This window comes from Lissotriton helveticus, chromosome 7 (assembly GCF_964261635.1).
Source record: "Lissotriton helveticus chromosome 7, aLisHel1.1, whole genome shotgun sequence".
Taxonomy (NCBI): Eukaryota; Metazoa; Chordata; class Amphibia; order Caudata; family Salamandridae; genus Lissotriton; species Lissotriton helveticus.
The window spans coordinates 50993303-51007503 of record NC_136068.1 but is presented as its reverse complement, the minus strand read 5'-3'; the positions used below and the strand labels follow the sequence as shown (position 1 = coordinate 51007503).

Here is a 14201-nt window from a genome sequence, read left to right as displayed (position 1 = left end):
GCTCTCATTAGCCACTACTCCCTTACGTGAGGAGATTACCTGTTGAAACAACCTGTTACTCTAGTCAGATTTGTGTGTCTTGTATAGCGCCTCCTTGACCTCAGGTAAGAGAGCGCTGCAGCAACACCCTGAATAAAGTAACAAATAAACAAAGTCCCCGCTTCGTTGAGGAAGTAACACTTTTCTATGACATTGGCGCCAGTGGGCGTAGCGCTTCCTCTTCTCGGAGCCCTTCTAGCGCTGTCGTCGGTGTCCCCGGGTGCAGACGTGACTTCGACTCTTGGCAGGAGGTGTGTCTGCAGCTCGAGCTGGCCATGGCAGGGGAGGTGGTCTACGCTGACATCAGGGTGCCAGGGGGAGCGTCACACAGCGGCCCCCCGCGGCCAGCGGCTAGAAGAGCAAGTAGGTGCTGGAGGCGCTTTTCCCCGAAAGTGTGTGCCCTGAAATTGTGTTGTAGTCTTTATTTGTTTGCATTTAATTGTGGTTGCATATAGTATAGCATGAACCCGACTTAAAGGCGCAGTCTGTGCTTTGCAAGAAAGTCAGTGGAACAAATGAACACACACAAACAGGCCACGGTGTTACAAGACAAGCACAGTTACTTTAATTGAGTTTTATGAGGGTTGCAGAATACTGTTCCATTGGCTGTGCTCTGATAGAATGCATTTTCTGAGTCGAAGAACTTGAAGGCTTCCTGCAGATCACCATGACAACTGCTTCTCAATCCTGCAGGTTTATTGCAGCTGGCCGTGGTCGAAGTTTGTGTTTTGTATTTAGTTCAGTTCAGTTCAAGGAAAACTTTATTTAGTTCTCACAACCATAAGGCGTTATACTAGAGTTACATTATTCGTTTTAAAATCAATTTCCATAATTAAAGCTAAAATACATTAAAAACCCTTTTAATTTTTATTTTATTTTATTTTTTTACAGTTCATCCATGTTACCAACTCCTTTATGTATTATGTTGTGTATTTAGTTTGCTTATTGGGCGTCTGCAAACATTGCTTATGTCAACTTTCTGTAGTTTTCTTTAATACTTTGGCAATTATGGGAGACACGTCAGTTGGAAGATATAAGCCATAAAGGGCGGAAAGGCTGCAAGATGTTGCTTGCTTGAGTAAAAATAGCAAAATCTCATGATATCAACACGTATATGTGTATAAACCTCCTTTGGGAATCCGCTCAGCGAAGACATATAGGAAAATAGGGGCATATTACCAAGGGTGGCGATAGGCAATTATCGCCGGTTTAGCGGCCGTTTTCGGCCACTAAGCGGCGATAATTCTATCGCTCTATTAGCAAGCTGTCGCTAACTAATGTTAGAGACAGCTTTTAGGCGATAACGAGCGGTTTGGGGTCCGCTTTGCATGTCAGCGATATTTATCGCTAATGACATGCAAAGTGGGCGTACCCAACCTGTTAGCGACTGAAAGCAGTGGCTAATGTCGCTATCGCCTATTAGCAAGGCAGGCGATGGAAATATTTCCGCTATCGCCAAAAACCAACGCCTGCTTAGACCAGTTCTTAGCCATGTTATCCAATGGGAGGTGGATAACATGGCTAAGAGCATTTAGTCGCTAATGCGCGAATATCGCTGTATTCTCAGCAATATTCACGCATTTCGCCGCTAGCGCCGGAAAATGTATCGCTTTGGAGATAAACGTTGCTAATAGCAAGTTTTCTCAGCGATAAATTCTGGCGATGTTCAGCAATGAAAAATTTGTCGCTAAGCCTATTTAGCGATAAATATCGCTACTTGTTGGTAATATGCCCCGAAATGACGTATATGTAAAAAAATGTGTTTATTGTTTTCACTGTCGGACCCCCTTTGTGTTGTTAAATTGTACTTTTATTTCACATTATGGATGTTAGGTGGAATGAGTGGTATGGTATGGAGTGAGTATGTTGTGGTAATGCATGAGTGTGTTGGGGTATAGTAAATATAATGAATTGACTTGCCTTAGACTTTATATTTTTGTTTATTTATATCAAAACATTTCTTTTAAATTAATTTCATTAGATAATTTTGTCACTTGTGCATTTTACATGTTTTTAAATGAATTCTCATCCCTTTTGAAAATGCAAAATAACAAAAAATATATATATATATTTTCTAAGAACTATTGCCATTTCTATATGATTTCACTATAGAAAAGTAATATTCTTTCTCCTTGTAGGGTGCACATAAGCCATTGGCTATTCTTAAAAGTAATATAGGTCAGCTGGAGGTCTTCTTACAGTTTTTTGCCTGGTGCTCGACCCCTCCTCTTGGACCTGAAATTAAACTAGGGGGGACCTTCTTTGTCTTTATTGACATATACTTGCATTGGCCACAGAATGTGAAAAGCTATACCTATAGGTTTACAACCTCATAGACCGGTATTGATTTACTTATTTTGGAATTTCACATAGTTTCCCACAGGAAGCATAAGAAGTTTGAGAACATGAGACAATAATTGGTTTCCAGACTCTCTCCTGGAAAACCTTTATGAATTTCCAACTGAGAATAGGTAGAGTCATCACATGCAAAACTGTACATAGTGACAAAAAAGGTATACGGAAATACCATCATATTTGGGCAATAGTATTTTTTCTCTACATAGAAAATATCTTTGCCTTTGGAGAATTCGCTTCCCTCACAGTCCCATAAATTTTAGGACTTTCGGGTTTCTTTTCCCAATAAAGAAAGGGATTTAGTAAATCATCTATATTTTGGGTGGGAATGAACTACGGTGAAGCATTACGTTGCACACTAGGACCCTCATATCTTGTGATTCAGGAATACTGATGTAGTATTTCCACACCAGAATTATATGGATATTGATTATAATGTGGTATTTTGAGTCGCACCCTGATCTGCCCTTGAGAAATGGTGAATTACCCCATGTATTGCTATTTTGAATCTTTCCCCTCGATAAATTGACATTTTTAGGCCGATTACTAACTGGACATGTTGGCAAATGTTTGCTCCTGAAATGGCTGCCCTGGGGAAAGAAGTCATGATTAGTTTTAAATTTGATTTTGAGAATTGACATAAGTTAGTAGCTAAACTGGATGTTATAGCCCATTTAGTCAAAGGGCCAACATTGCAGGGCATTGCAGACCTGGAACTCCCACCACCCACCACTGGGAACAAATGTACTCAATAACAGTAATATGCTGCACATAAATAAACTCATGCATAAAGGTCAGAAGCTTCCCCTTTTTGTCAGAATTTAAGATATGCAATGTAGATCTGATCAAATCCCAGCTCTTGGTTTATTATGATTGTTTAAGGAAGTTTGATTTGCTGCCTTTATGCATAATAAAGTTTTTAGAGCTCAAATGTGGAGCTTGCGTCTCAATGAAAAATTGATCTGTGAGTGGAAACTCCCTGGTCCTGACTTACAGAATCAGGATCACCGAACGCATGTCCCTGGAGATTGGATTTTATCCAATGGCATTCTCCATTATTGTAGATTATCCTCAATTCTTATCACCGTGGAGTGAAATGTGGTTAGTCCATGAAATTTCCTTGATTGGCACCCTGGCAAGCCAATGGACGCACACTTTGCTCTTGGTTCTAGTCTCCATGAGCAGGGCAAAGGTGCTTAGAATCCTGGTCATGCTGTGAGGGATACAGTATTAAAAACAAGTAGCAGGCTCATTATGCTTGGAGTTATATAGGTCTTTAACAGGGTTCTAGGTCCTGGCCAATGTTTGAGGTTTTGACTAACGACAGACAGAATGGGATTTCATAATGATCTAATGAGTCCATCTCAGAGGGCCATCAACACATAGAGTCTTTTTTGGCGATTATCAATCCAAGGTAGCAGCTTTGATACATGCATTTTAAGGGAATGTTGAATCAGGCCATGATCGAGTAGAAAGAAGGAGATCAGTGCATGAGAGACCTTTAGGGATTCCCTGATGAAAGTTGAAATCATCAACAAAATGTGATTGTTTAAGGACAAAGTGAGCTATGAGGTGAAGTGATCCGTGTTGTGATTGACAAACATGTGGATGACTCTTTCTAGGCGATAGATGATATTTAATCTAGTAGAATTAAAGAGGGTGTCCTTGATTTCTTATTAATTTTTTACATTGTTATTTAGAGCCAAACGGTGACATTTATTTTTATATTTTATGCAATAGGTTGTATATTACTACATCGAGCTATATCAATGTCATAAATATCAACATACTTAAATCTTGTATCCACAATATGGGCTACCAACATTGTAGGAACATAAATATATAGATAGAAGTATAGATTTACAATTCCACATGTACTTACCTAGACAATATGTTGTTAGTCGATATTAAGGATAGGATACTATTTGCATGTGCATATCACTTAGAATGTATTATCCACCTCACCTGGGCAAATTAATCTCAATTAAAATCTGAAACACTGTGGCAGTGCTACAATAAAAGCTATCTCACATAAGTATATAAGTACTATAAAAGATTGTCACCTTTATCAGTATTAATACTTCAATTTTCAAGAACACTAATTTCATATCCACATACATACATTTTTTTTTTAATTTACTTTTGACCGAGATAACCTGTACTAATTCAAAAAAATATTTATCCCAAGAACCCCTTTAGAATCTACACCATTTGGTCTTTCCACCTTGAATGTTTGTTATATGAATGCATCCTTAATTACCACAGACACACAAATTAATCCAAAAGGCACAGGGAAGCTATTATATTTACATTACATTTTTGTTACCAATGTAATGCATTTCCCATTTATAAATATTGTAAAAAGAGTTTAGTGTTTTCTGGATTTGTGATAGAGGTACCACTCTGTCACTTTTTTTCATAGTGACGAAACTTTTCAATCTTCATTTTCATTGGAAGCTTGCAGCAGTCAAGCCTCTCCAGAAAAAGGCCCTATCTGACCCGACCACCCTCTCCAACCTGCGTCCTATCTCCCTGCTCCCACTGGTGTTCAAACTGGCGGAAAAGTTCGTTAATAGCCAACTCACGAACTTTCTGGAGGAGAATAATATCTTACACTCAAACCAGTCAGGGTTTCGGTCGAAACATTCCACCGAGTCTGCCCTGCTGTTCACAGCAGAGACCCTACGAATGGCCATGGACCAGGGAAAGAAGGCTGTCCTGATTTTACTTGACCTGTCGGCAGCCTTCGACACGGTCTCACATACCATCTTAGTGGACCGGCTGGCTACCGCAGGAATAGGAGGGGTGGCTCTGGCTTGGTTCAGAAATTTTCTTAACAACAGACGCCAAGTCACAGTTTTGGGCCCATTCCAGTCTGAAGCTAAAGTCATCAGCTCTGGGGTCCCTCAGGGCTCTAGGTTAAGCCCTGTACTGTTCAATCTATACATGGTACCCCTGATTGAGCTAATTGCGTCATTTCAGATTAGCACAATATCATATGCTGATGACTCGCAGCTCATTCTGGTGCTGGATAGGGAACTGCCTGGTGCCGAGGAAAACCTGAAAAATTGCTTGACGGCCACGTTTGAATGGATGACCAGCAATCATCTCAAATGCAACTCCGGCAAGACGGAAATCCTGCCGTTCGGCAAGCAAAATCTGTTTTCCCCGAAACACTGGTGGCCTGATGATGCTGAAGCCCCCCCTAATACCATCTCGTCTGCCCGAAACTTGGGCATCAAATTTGATGACCAAATGACTTTTAAACAGCAAGCGGTGGCCGTAGCTGGTATGTGTTTTCACTTAATCAAATCTCTGAGGAAGTTCTTTGACCTTCTCCCTCTGTCAGCCAGGAAAACGGTTGCAGTCGCCTTAATAACCTCGAGGCTGGACTACTGCAATGGCCTATATGCTGGAGCTAATAAGTCCGTACTCCACAGGCTACAGATGGTCCAGCATGCAACTGCCCGGCTGGTGCTACGTTGGCCCCGCAAGTCATCTGCTTCGGCCGCGCTTAATGCGCTTCATTGGTTACCAATTGGCAAAAGGATCCTATTTAACATTCTTCTGATTACTTTCAGAGCCTTTCAACAGCAAGGGCCCAAATATTTGTCCAATGGCTTTAAACGGTACCATCCTACCCGCTGTTTGAGGTCTGCTAGTCAGAACCTGCTAATAACCCCCAGATTTAGTCTGGCAACTAAAGGAGGGAAATCTCTTTTTGTTCTGGGTGCTAAGGCCTGGAACAAGCTTCCGCCGTACCTTCGTTCATTGTCCCATGAAAACCAGTTTAGGAAAGCCCTAAAAACTTGGGTGTTTTCCCTCACAGATGCCGCTTGCAGACTACTAGTGTAAAGTATGTTCCACCGAGCTGTCTTCTTCCCTCCAATCTATTTCATCTGGGTTGGTTGAGCTCCAAGATACTCCTTGGAGTGATAGGAGCGCTATATAAGTGTTCATTACATTACATTACATTACATTGCCCTTCTGATGGTCTCTCATTTTTTATCTCCAATATAAGCTATATTCCCAACATTTGAAATATAATTACACATACATTTTGTGTGATTTGTCATTCTATTGCTTAGAAACCTTGAATAATGACATGTACTGGCTGTAAATTAAATATCAAATTCAATGTGTTCGGATTGACACACATTGCCATACAGTTTTGATACAATATTGGTAAAACTCGGGCTGCCTGCATAACATATGAGTCACATTTCCATTAACACAGAGTATTTTAGGCAAAGAGAAAACATTTGTTGAACACTGAACATATCATGAGTGATGAAATATATGCGGTCATAAGAACATCTTATGAGAGATGAAATATGTGAGGTCGTAAGTAGTGCAAGGCAGGGGCTCGTGCGATAGGTACCTCAGTAAAGTATAACTGGTGAATTTCAGTGCTTTAATATTGTATTTTAACTGACGTTTTCACTTAACCATAACCCCACCTTAACCTTTGTTTTTTCAGTGAATTTCTAAGGTTGTTTTTTAACGTAAAATGAGATGTTATGTCCATCACTTTGTTTGACTGTTTGGGTGTGTGAGTGGCTGTATGGGTGTATATGTTGGTATGTGTGTAGCTGTGTGGGTGAGTGAAGGGCTGTGTGATTGGCTTTATGGGTGAGTGAGCGGCTGTGTGAGAGGTTGCATGGGTGGGTGAATGGGTATGTATGTTACTGTATGGGTGAGTGAGTGAGGGTCTGTATGGTTGTATGAGTAAGTGACTGGGTGTCTAAGTTACTGTATGGAGGATTGAGTGGCTGTTTGAGTGGGGGTTTGTTTAAGTGAGTTGGTTTGTGAGTGGCTGTATTGGAGCGTGAGTGTGTGCGAATGGGCTGTATGGGAGAGTGAGTGGATGTGGGAGTGCTTGTATGGATGTGTGAATGGGTACGTAAGTGGTTGTGTGGTGTGTGAGTGAGTGTGTGAGTGCTTGTATGGGCGAGTGGGTGGCTGTGTTGAGAGGCTGCATGAATGAGTGAGTTGGTGTGTGAGTGGCTGTATAGGTGACTACATGGGTGTGTTAGTGGCTCCATGGACCAGTGAGTGGTTGTGGTAGTACTTCTATAGGTCTGTGAAGGGTTATGTGTGTGATTGTGTGGGTGTGTGACTGGGTGTATGAGAGGTTGTATGGAGGTGTGAGTGGTGTGTGAGTGGTTCTGTGGATAATGTGATCAGTGATATCGTCAGTGATGTAATTTGCAATGTCATCAGTGATGTCACTGACCATGTCACGATTGATGTAATATGTGATGTCATAAGCAGTGCATTGCGAGGGTATAAGTTGTAGTTAGCTGAGGTAACTATACCTGCTTAATTTCTCTGGTTTTGTCAAAGTGAAATGTGAACCTAAATTTAACATATCTGTAACCTTTATTTTTTAGTGAGTTTTTAAGGTTTTTAAATTCCATTTTCTAACTATAACGTCCCTGTAACCTTTGTTTTTTTTAATTAATTTGTAACGTTTTTTCATTTTATTTCCTAAGTTTAACAAGTACATCTTTGAGAGTGAATGTGTGAGTGAGTGCATGAGTGCCTGAGTGAGTTTGTAAGTAAGGGTGAGAGTGTCACAATGGGTCTGTCAGTAGGTGTGTGAGTGTCTGAGTGGGTCTGGGAGTGGCTGCATAAGTGCCTCACTCGGTGTGTGAGTGGGTGCATCAGAGTCTGTGGGGGTCTTTCAGTGGCTGTCTGAGTCTCTGACAGGCTCTGTCACTTGACACATGTGTCTCTCAGTGAGCCTCTGAGTGTTGGCATGCGTGTCTAAGTAGATCTGTGAGTGGATGCATAAGTATCTGAGTGGGTCTCTGAGTGAGAGCATCAGTGTCTGAGTGGGTCAGTAAGAGGGTGCATACGTCTTTGAGTGGGTCTGAGACTGGGTGCATGAGTGTCTGAGTAGATCTGTGAATGGGAACGAAAAGTGCCTGAGTCTCTGATTGGGTCTGTGAGTACGAATATAAGTCTCTCAGTGAGTCTGTGAGTGGGTGCATGAGAGTCAGGGTGGGTCTGTGATTGTGTGTGGGAGTCTCTGAGTAAGTCGTTGACTGGGTGCATAAGTGTCTGAGTAGATCTGTAAGTGGGTGTGTGAGTGTGTCACTGGGTCTCTGAGTGGGTGCATCCATGTCTGAGTGGGTTTGTGAATGGGTGCCTCATTCTCTGACTGAGTCTGTGAGATAGAAGAACAATTTCATTAGAAAAGCATGGAAGAGAAACATGCATTTTTGTAATTGTAGTTTAAATTGGTATATTTCTAAATCTAGGCTATGTTGCTGTTTCCAATTGTTAACATATACTAAATTACAGATTTTACATACTTTCTGATTTCAACATACGGTAAAATAATGTTGTTTAGTTATTCTAGGTTTTATTTTAATGTAATTTTTATTTGGTAAAATTACATTTCCTTTCAAATGTTTCTTTCAAATTGTTATGTACCTGCATTCACATACATCAGGCACCAGCTTCTATGGATACTGGCACATCTCAAAACACCAACTTTCCTATAAATCTCATCCAGGTACCATACAAATGCCACTACAAAAGACCAAAAGAGGCTACAAGGGTGCAACAAAAGTAATTGTTTTTAGGAAAGGGTTGCCATCCAGAAAATAAAATGTGATTTTCCGTGCTTAATTTGTAAAATAAAATACTGCCAGTGCTCTCGTCAGGAGGCTACTTCAGCATGCCCCACACATTGTCCCTGCAATGCTGCCAATAATAGTAACAACACAACTACTAACCATCACACTCCCACAAGTGTCAGTTCTGACTATTACAGGCCCCCAAAGCTATAACAATGGTGTGGGCGGGCAGAAGGTGATAGTCATTTTGAATGTCAATTAAATTAAAAACTGACTGTTGTTGTGGTCATCTCTAAGTTAGTCAGACAGTGCCACTGTGTGGCAGGCTGTCACAAGTGCCATTGTTGACAATAAAGTGCCTATGCTGAGCTGTACACCACTGGCTCAAATTAACCACTGGTTATTTTGCCTGACGCTCCAACAAATCCTTGCCCACAAGTTCTATAAAATATTGTGGCTTTTAAATCAATTCTTTGTTGTACATTTGCTGACTATTTAAGGGCAATGGTCTTAATAGGCAGCCATTATTGATTCAATTGAATATTTCCTGTGGACTATCTTTAAAAAAACCTTGCATGTCTAAACATACATCCGAAATAATCAAAAACTGAACAATTGAGCTGGCTACAGCTCGTTCATTGCGGTGCTTCAGCAAAAACTTGCAAAATAGCTGAGATGCATTTGTACATATGTTTCAAATACTGATGTGTTGTTATGTCAAACTTTGAATTTCACAGAGCGACAGCCATGTCCCCCATGGCACAGACCTTTGCTAAGGATCAGCGGAGTACTACATATCATGGTGGTTTTTGTTGGTTTTATAGGATTTGTTGCTTGGGGTAAGTGCAGATCTATTGGCTTTGCCATTGCTTCTTGTTATTCTCGGTGAAATTGTCTACACACAAAGGGTGCAGAAAGAAAAAGACACTACATTCCATGACCTGTATTGTCAGTAATATATCATCTTCATCCCAAACAAGCGTACCAACGCACTTCGACCTTGCTGGTCTTTCTCAAGGTTGGTGACTCCTTTGTTAATTTCTATATTTATATATACCGCCCATACTGCATAATATGAGGCATTCTGGGATATGTAGTAAAACAATAAAATCAATATACCAAACAAATGTACAACTTGAACAAAGTAAAGCCCCTAATCACCAAACATCTACCTTACTGGGTTCTTGGTAGCAATAACAGTGTAGTATAATCATTATATTCAATACAATGCATTTACCAATGACCAAGATGGTTCCTTCAGAATTCTTAAAAATCATTACAGACTATTACATATAGTATAATGTGACCTCTCACCAGATTGCAATGTGTTGTTATAGTTATATCTCAGCGTATACTCAACTATATTGTCAGCCTATCCTGTGCCTTATTACATATATCGCATTAAATCTCATCAGATTATGATATGTGACAATTGCACTTTGTGTTGTCGATAAGTTTGTCAGACTCTTGTGCACTGTTAACCTTGGTTATCTCCAGAGTGTAACATATCATAAAAGTATAGTACTCTTAGCCACTCAACATGTCTTAATAATTTTTAAACCGGTCCTTAAGTTATTCTGCAATGTTCTAGTTTGTTCATCATCAATACAATATCAATCATTTAGACCTTGCATCATAACCATCCTGTCTTTATGTTACAAGAACTATCTAAATTGGAATAATATGATATTTTTTTTATCACTAATGTCCTAGTCCTCATTCAAACACCCCAAGGACAGTTTTCCTAATGTCACAATACTCCTGAAAGGTGTACAAAGAGTTTTTCATCATTGTTCAATACAAATGGGATCTTAGGGCCAGATGTAGGTAGCCCAATACCGGTCGGTAGCGGCCGAAATGACCGAATTTCGGCCGTTACCGACCGGTATTTAGGGTTTGAGATGCAGGAGGCAGTTTTAAGGAATCTGTAATTTACCGAACGGTAGTTTAAATACCGATTCGGTACATTACTGAATCCTTAATATAGGGAGCACAAGTTTTGCGATTCCTTAAATGCAATGTATGAAGCCCAAAAAATTTGCAAAATGCCCTTAAGGAATCGCTAATTACCACCAACTACTAGTTGGTGGTAAGTTGCGATTTCTTTGAAAAATGCACATTTCAGCATTTTTCAAAGTGCCATGTACAGCACATACATACCCTTAGGGCATGTATGTGCACCACATGTGCACCCATGCTTATTTCAGGGCTGCACCCTTGAAATTATTCTCAATTTACGATTAGCAAATTGCGAATTGCAAATTGAGAATAATTTCACATTCATTCCTGTGGGCCTCTTGGCCCATAGAAATGAATGGGAAATAATTCCTTAATTGCGATTAGCAATTTTCTAATCGCAATTAAGGAATTTTAAGAAATCGCTAAAAAAATGCGAATTTCTACATACATGCCATTTTGCGATTTCTAAATAGCGATTCCTTAAAAATCGCTATTAAGAAATCGCAAAAGGGTATGTTGATACATATGGCCCAAAGACTTAAAATGTAGAAAAAGGCTACTGAGTAAAAAACACAGATATTTAGTTGATTCCAAAGACTGACTGCTAAATCTGGCTTCCGTGATAAAGAGGGAGCTGTTCCACTTGGTAGGTACCTGGAAAGCAAATGTATACCCCCATTGACAAGAATTTTTGATCGTAGGGATATGAAGAAGATAAGCCGAGGCAGACAGCGCAGTTCTTGGAGGAGATTAGCGTGTGAACAATTGAATTATGAATGCAGGGCGAAGATTGTCTAGAGATTTAAAGCGATGCAAAGACTTTTAAAGATGACCTCCTTCCTCATTGGCAACCAATGAAGTAAGCGCAAATGGTTTCAAATGTGAGCATGACAAGGGAGCCTGCAAGCACTTTTTTGAACCAATGGGAGTCGATGAAGTTGGTAGTCAGATAGACCGAGTACAGAGCATAAGCATAACCTAAGCAAGAGTCAGGAAGTGGGTCGAGGTAGGAATAAAAAGGCTAAAGTTCTCCCAGGATCTTAATTTGATGAACAAAGGAAGCAGTAATAGCATTGATTTGTGGGGTAAATGATAAGATGTCATCCAGAATGTCTCCCAGATTTCAAACACCGTGCATTGGGGAGGGATGTGAACCAAGTTAGGCCTCCCACCTATTATCAGTCCAAAGAAAAGATGGACCTCCTAGGATGAGCACCTCAGTCTTATCAGAATTCAGCTTCAAGCATTTAGTAGACATCTAGTAGGCCACTACTTTTCGCTCTGATAGAAGGTATGCACATGCAGGGTCTCCATTACCATCTATTTGTAAAATAATCTCACTGGCATCTGACGCAGGTTTCATGTGGCGCAGGGCTTTACAACGTGACGCATCTCCCTAGATGCTTCACGTCATAAATACCCCGCAGCATGGTGCTGGCTTTGCGCCGCTTCTGCGTCACAGAAGTGACGCAACGGCTGCGCAAAAGTGTCGTATGGGGCTTGTAAATCTGCCCCACTGTGTTCCAAAACTGCTCAACTGCAATGCTGAGGCCTTCCAACCCGCCTCCTTGCAGGACAGTTGCACTCACAAATAGTGACTGAAAACTAACTCTAGGTTCAATCCTCTTGCACCCCTAGCTATGACCCAATCAGACTTGATTCCTCCCTCAAGCTTCCCTTCTCACTTACCTGTCTTGTTTTGTACCAGCCCTTAGGACGGAAGTCAAAAACACCTCAGGAATCGATTGTGCCACACCTCCAGGTAAACACAAAATTATGTTTTATAATATTTCTATGTTAGTATTATGTGTTCCTTGCCACAGTCATGCGAATTGATAGCTCTCACAAAGCTTATGAATCTACACTTAGCGAGGCCCTGTTCTCAGAGAAGCAGATTCGTTTTTTCATTGGTCCATTGCAACCAAACACAAAAAACTGTCCAGTGTACAGTGCCCGCCATGATGGGGTCTCCTACAGATACAGCGAGAAATGACCCCAACATGACGTGTGTCCTGGACAGCGTCTGCTAATAAAGAAAATACCAACCGTGAAAAAGAAACACATGTCTGTTTTAACCACATGGGTGCTCATGACGAGCTCAGCTCGTGATGAGACACGGTGGCCGTGTGCTCATGACGAGCTGAGCTCGTTATAACGGCCGCAACACTCGCACGCGGGGCTAATTCCCCTGCTGTGCGAGCATTCCACAGAAACGGTTGTGGTTGTGACGAGCTCAGCTCGTCATGAGCACATGGCAACCGTGCTGCATAACGAGCTGAGCTCGTCCCGAGCACCGGGTTGCTGTGCGCGTCCCCCATCCCCCCAGCACAGCGGGGGAATTACCCCCGCTGCGAAGGGGTTAAAGCCTTCCCACGTCTATTGGTTTCCGCCTGACCGCCCACAAAAACCTTTGTGACAGCTTCTGTTTGGAGGTGGGTGAGCCAACAAATTAACAGGGAGAGCCGAGCCTGAGCCGAGCCATGGGTCTGGCTCAAATCTTAGAGCCCGTGCTCGAGCCAACCCTCTGAAAATATGTTATAAAAATCATACAACAAATCACGTAAAATCTTCAAAGTTAAAAAAAAGTGGGCCCAATTCACATAACTAACTTAAGACAAAATCCTAAACTTACTACTTTTGGTATTCACAGAAGGCATTTAGTAGTCTTAAGTTAGGATTTTGTCTTTAGTTAGGATTTTGTCTTAAGTTAGGATTTTGTCCTAAATTAGGATTTTGTCCTAAATTAGGATTTTGTCTTAAATTAGGATGTTGTCTTAAATTAAACTTAAAACAAATTTAAGTTTAATTTAAGACAAAATCCTAATTTAAGAAAAAATCCAAATTTAAGACAAAATCCTAATTTAAGACAAAATCCTAATTTAAGACTACTAAATGCCTTCTGTGAATACCAAAAGTAGTACGTTTAGGATTTTGTCTTAAGTTTGTTCTGTGAATGGGGCCCAGTGTCTTTTTGTAGCATATGAAAGTTTTGACATTAATAGGGCACGTTATAGCACTGAACTGAGAAGTGTTTATTAAATGTGATTGTCTGAACTCACATCTTCGAAAGTGCTTTCATACATGCATGATAATGGAAAAAAAGAGATTAGGTGAAATAAACTATTTGCCTTAGATCACACAATGCATGTTGCAATGTATCCAGGTTTTCTGTTTCACTCTGTACAAATCAGCCAGTAAATGGGTATCTATTTGTCTTTCGTTATGTTGAGGCCTTTGGGCATATTTACAACGAGGTGTGGA

At 40.7% G+C, this 14201-nt stretch overlaps 1 protein-coding gene across 1 annotated transcript in view; it reads left to right on the top strand.

Moving 5' to 3' along the window:
- Positions 1 to 245: 245 nt before the first annotated feature.
- LOC144766598 (killer cell lectin-like receptor subfamily B member 1B allele B) overlaps positions 246 to 14201 on the top strand; it is a 76265-nt gene continuing 62309 nt past the window's right edge. Inside the window, exons 1-3 of the mRNA XM_078650391.1 lie at positions 246 to 402; positions 9719 to 9820; positions 12649 to 12702. Coding sequence (XP_078506517.1) covers positions 315 to 402; positions 9719 to 9820; positions 12649 to 12702 — 244 coding nt within the window. The 5' untranslated portion in view covers positions 246 to 314. The remainder of the gene's footprint in view (positions 403 to 9718; positions 9821 to 12648; positions 12703 to 14201) is intronic.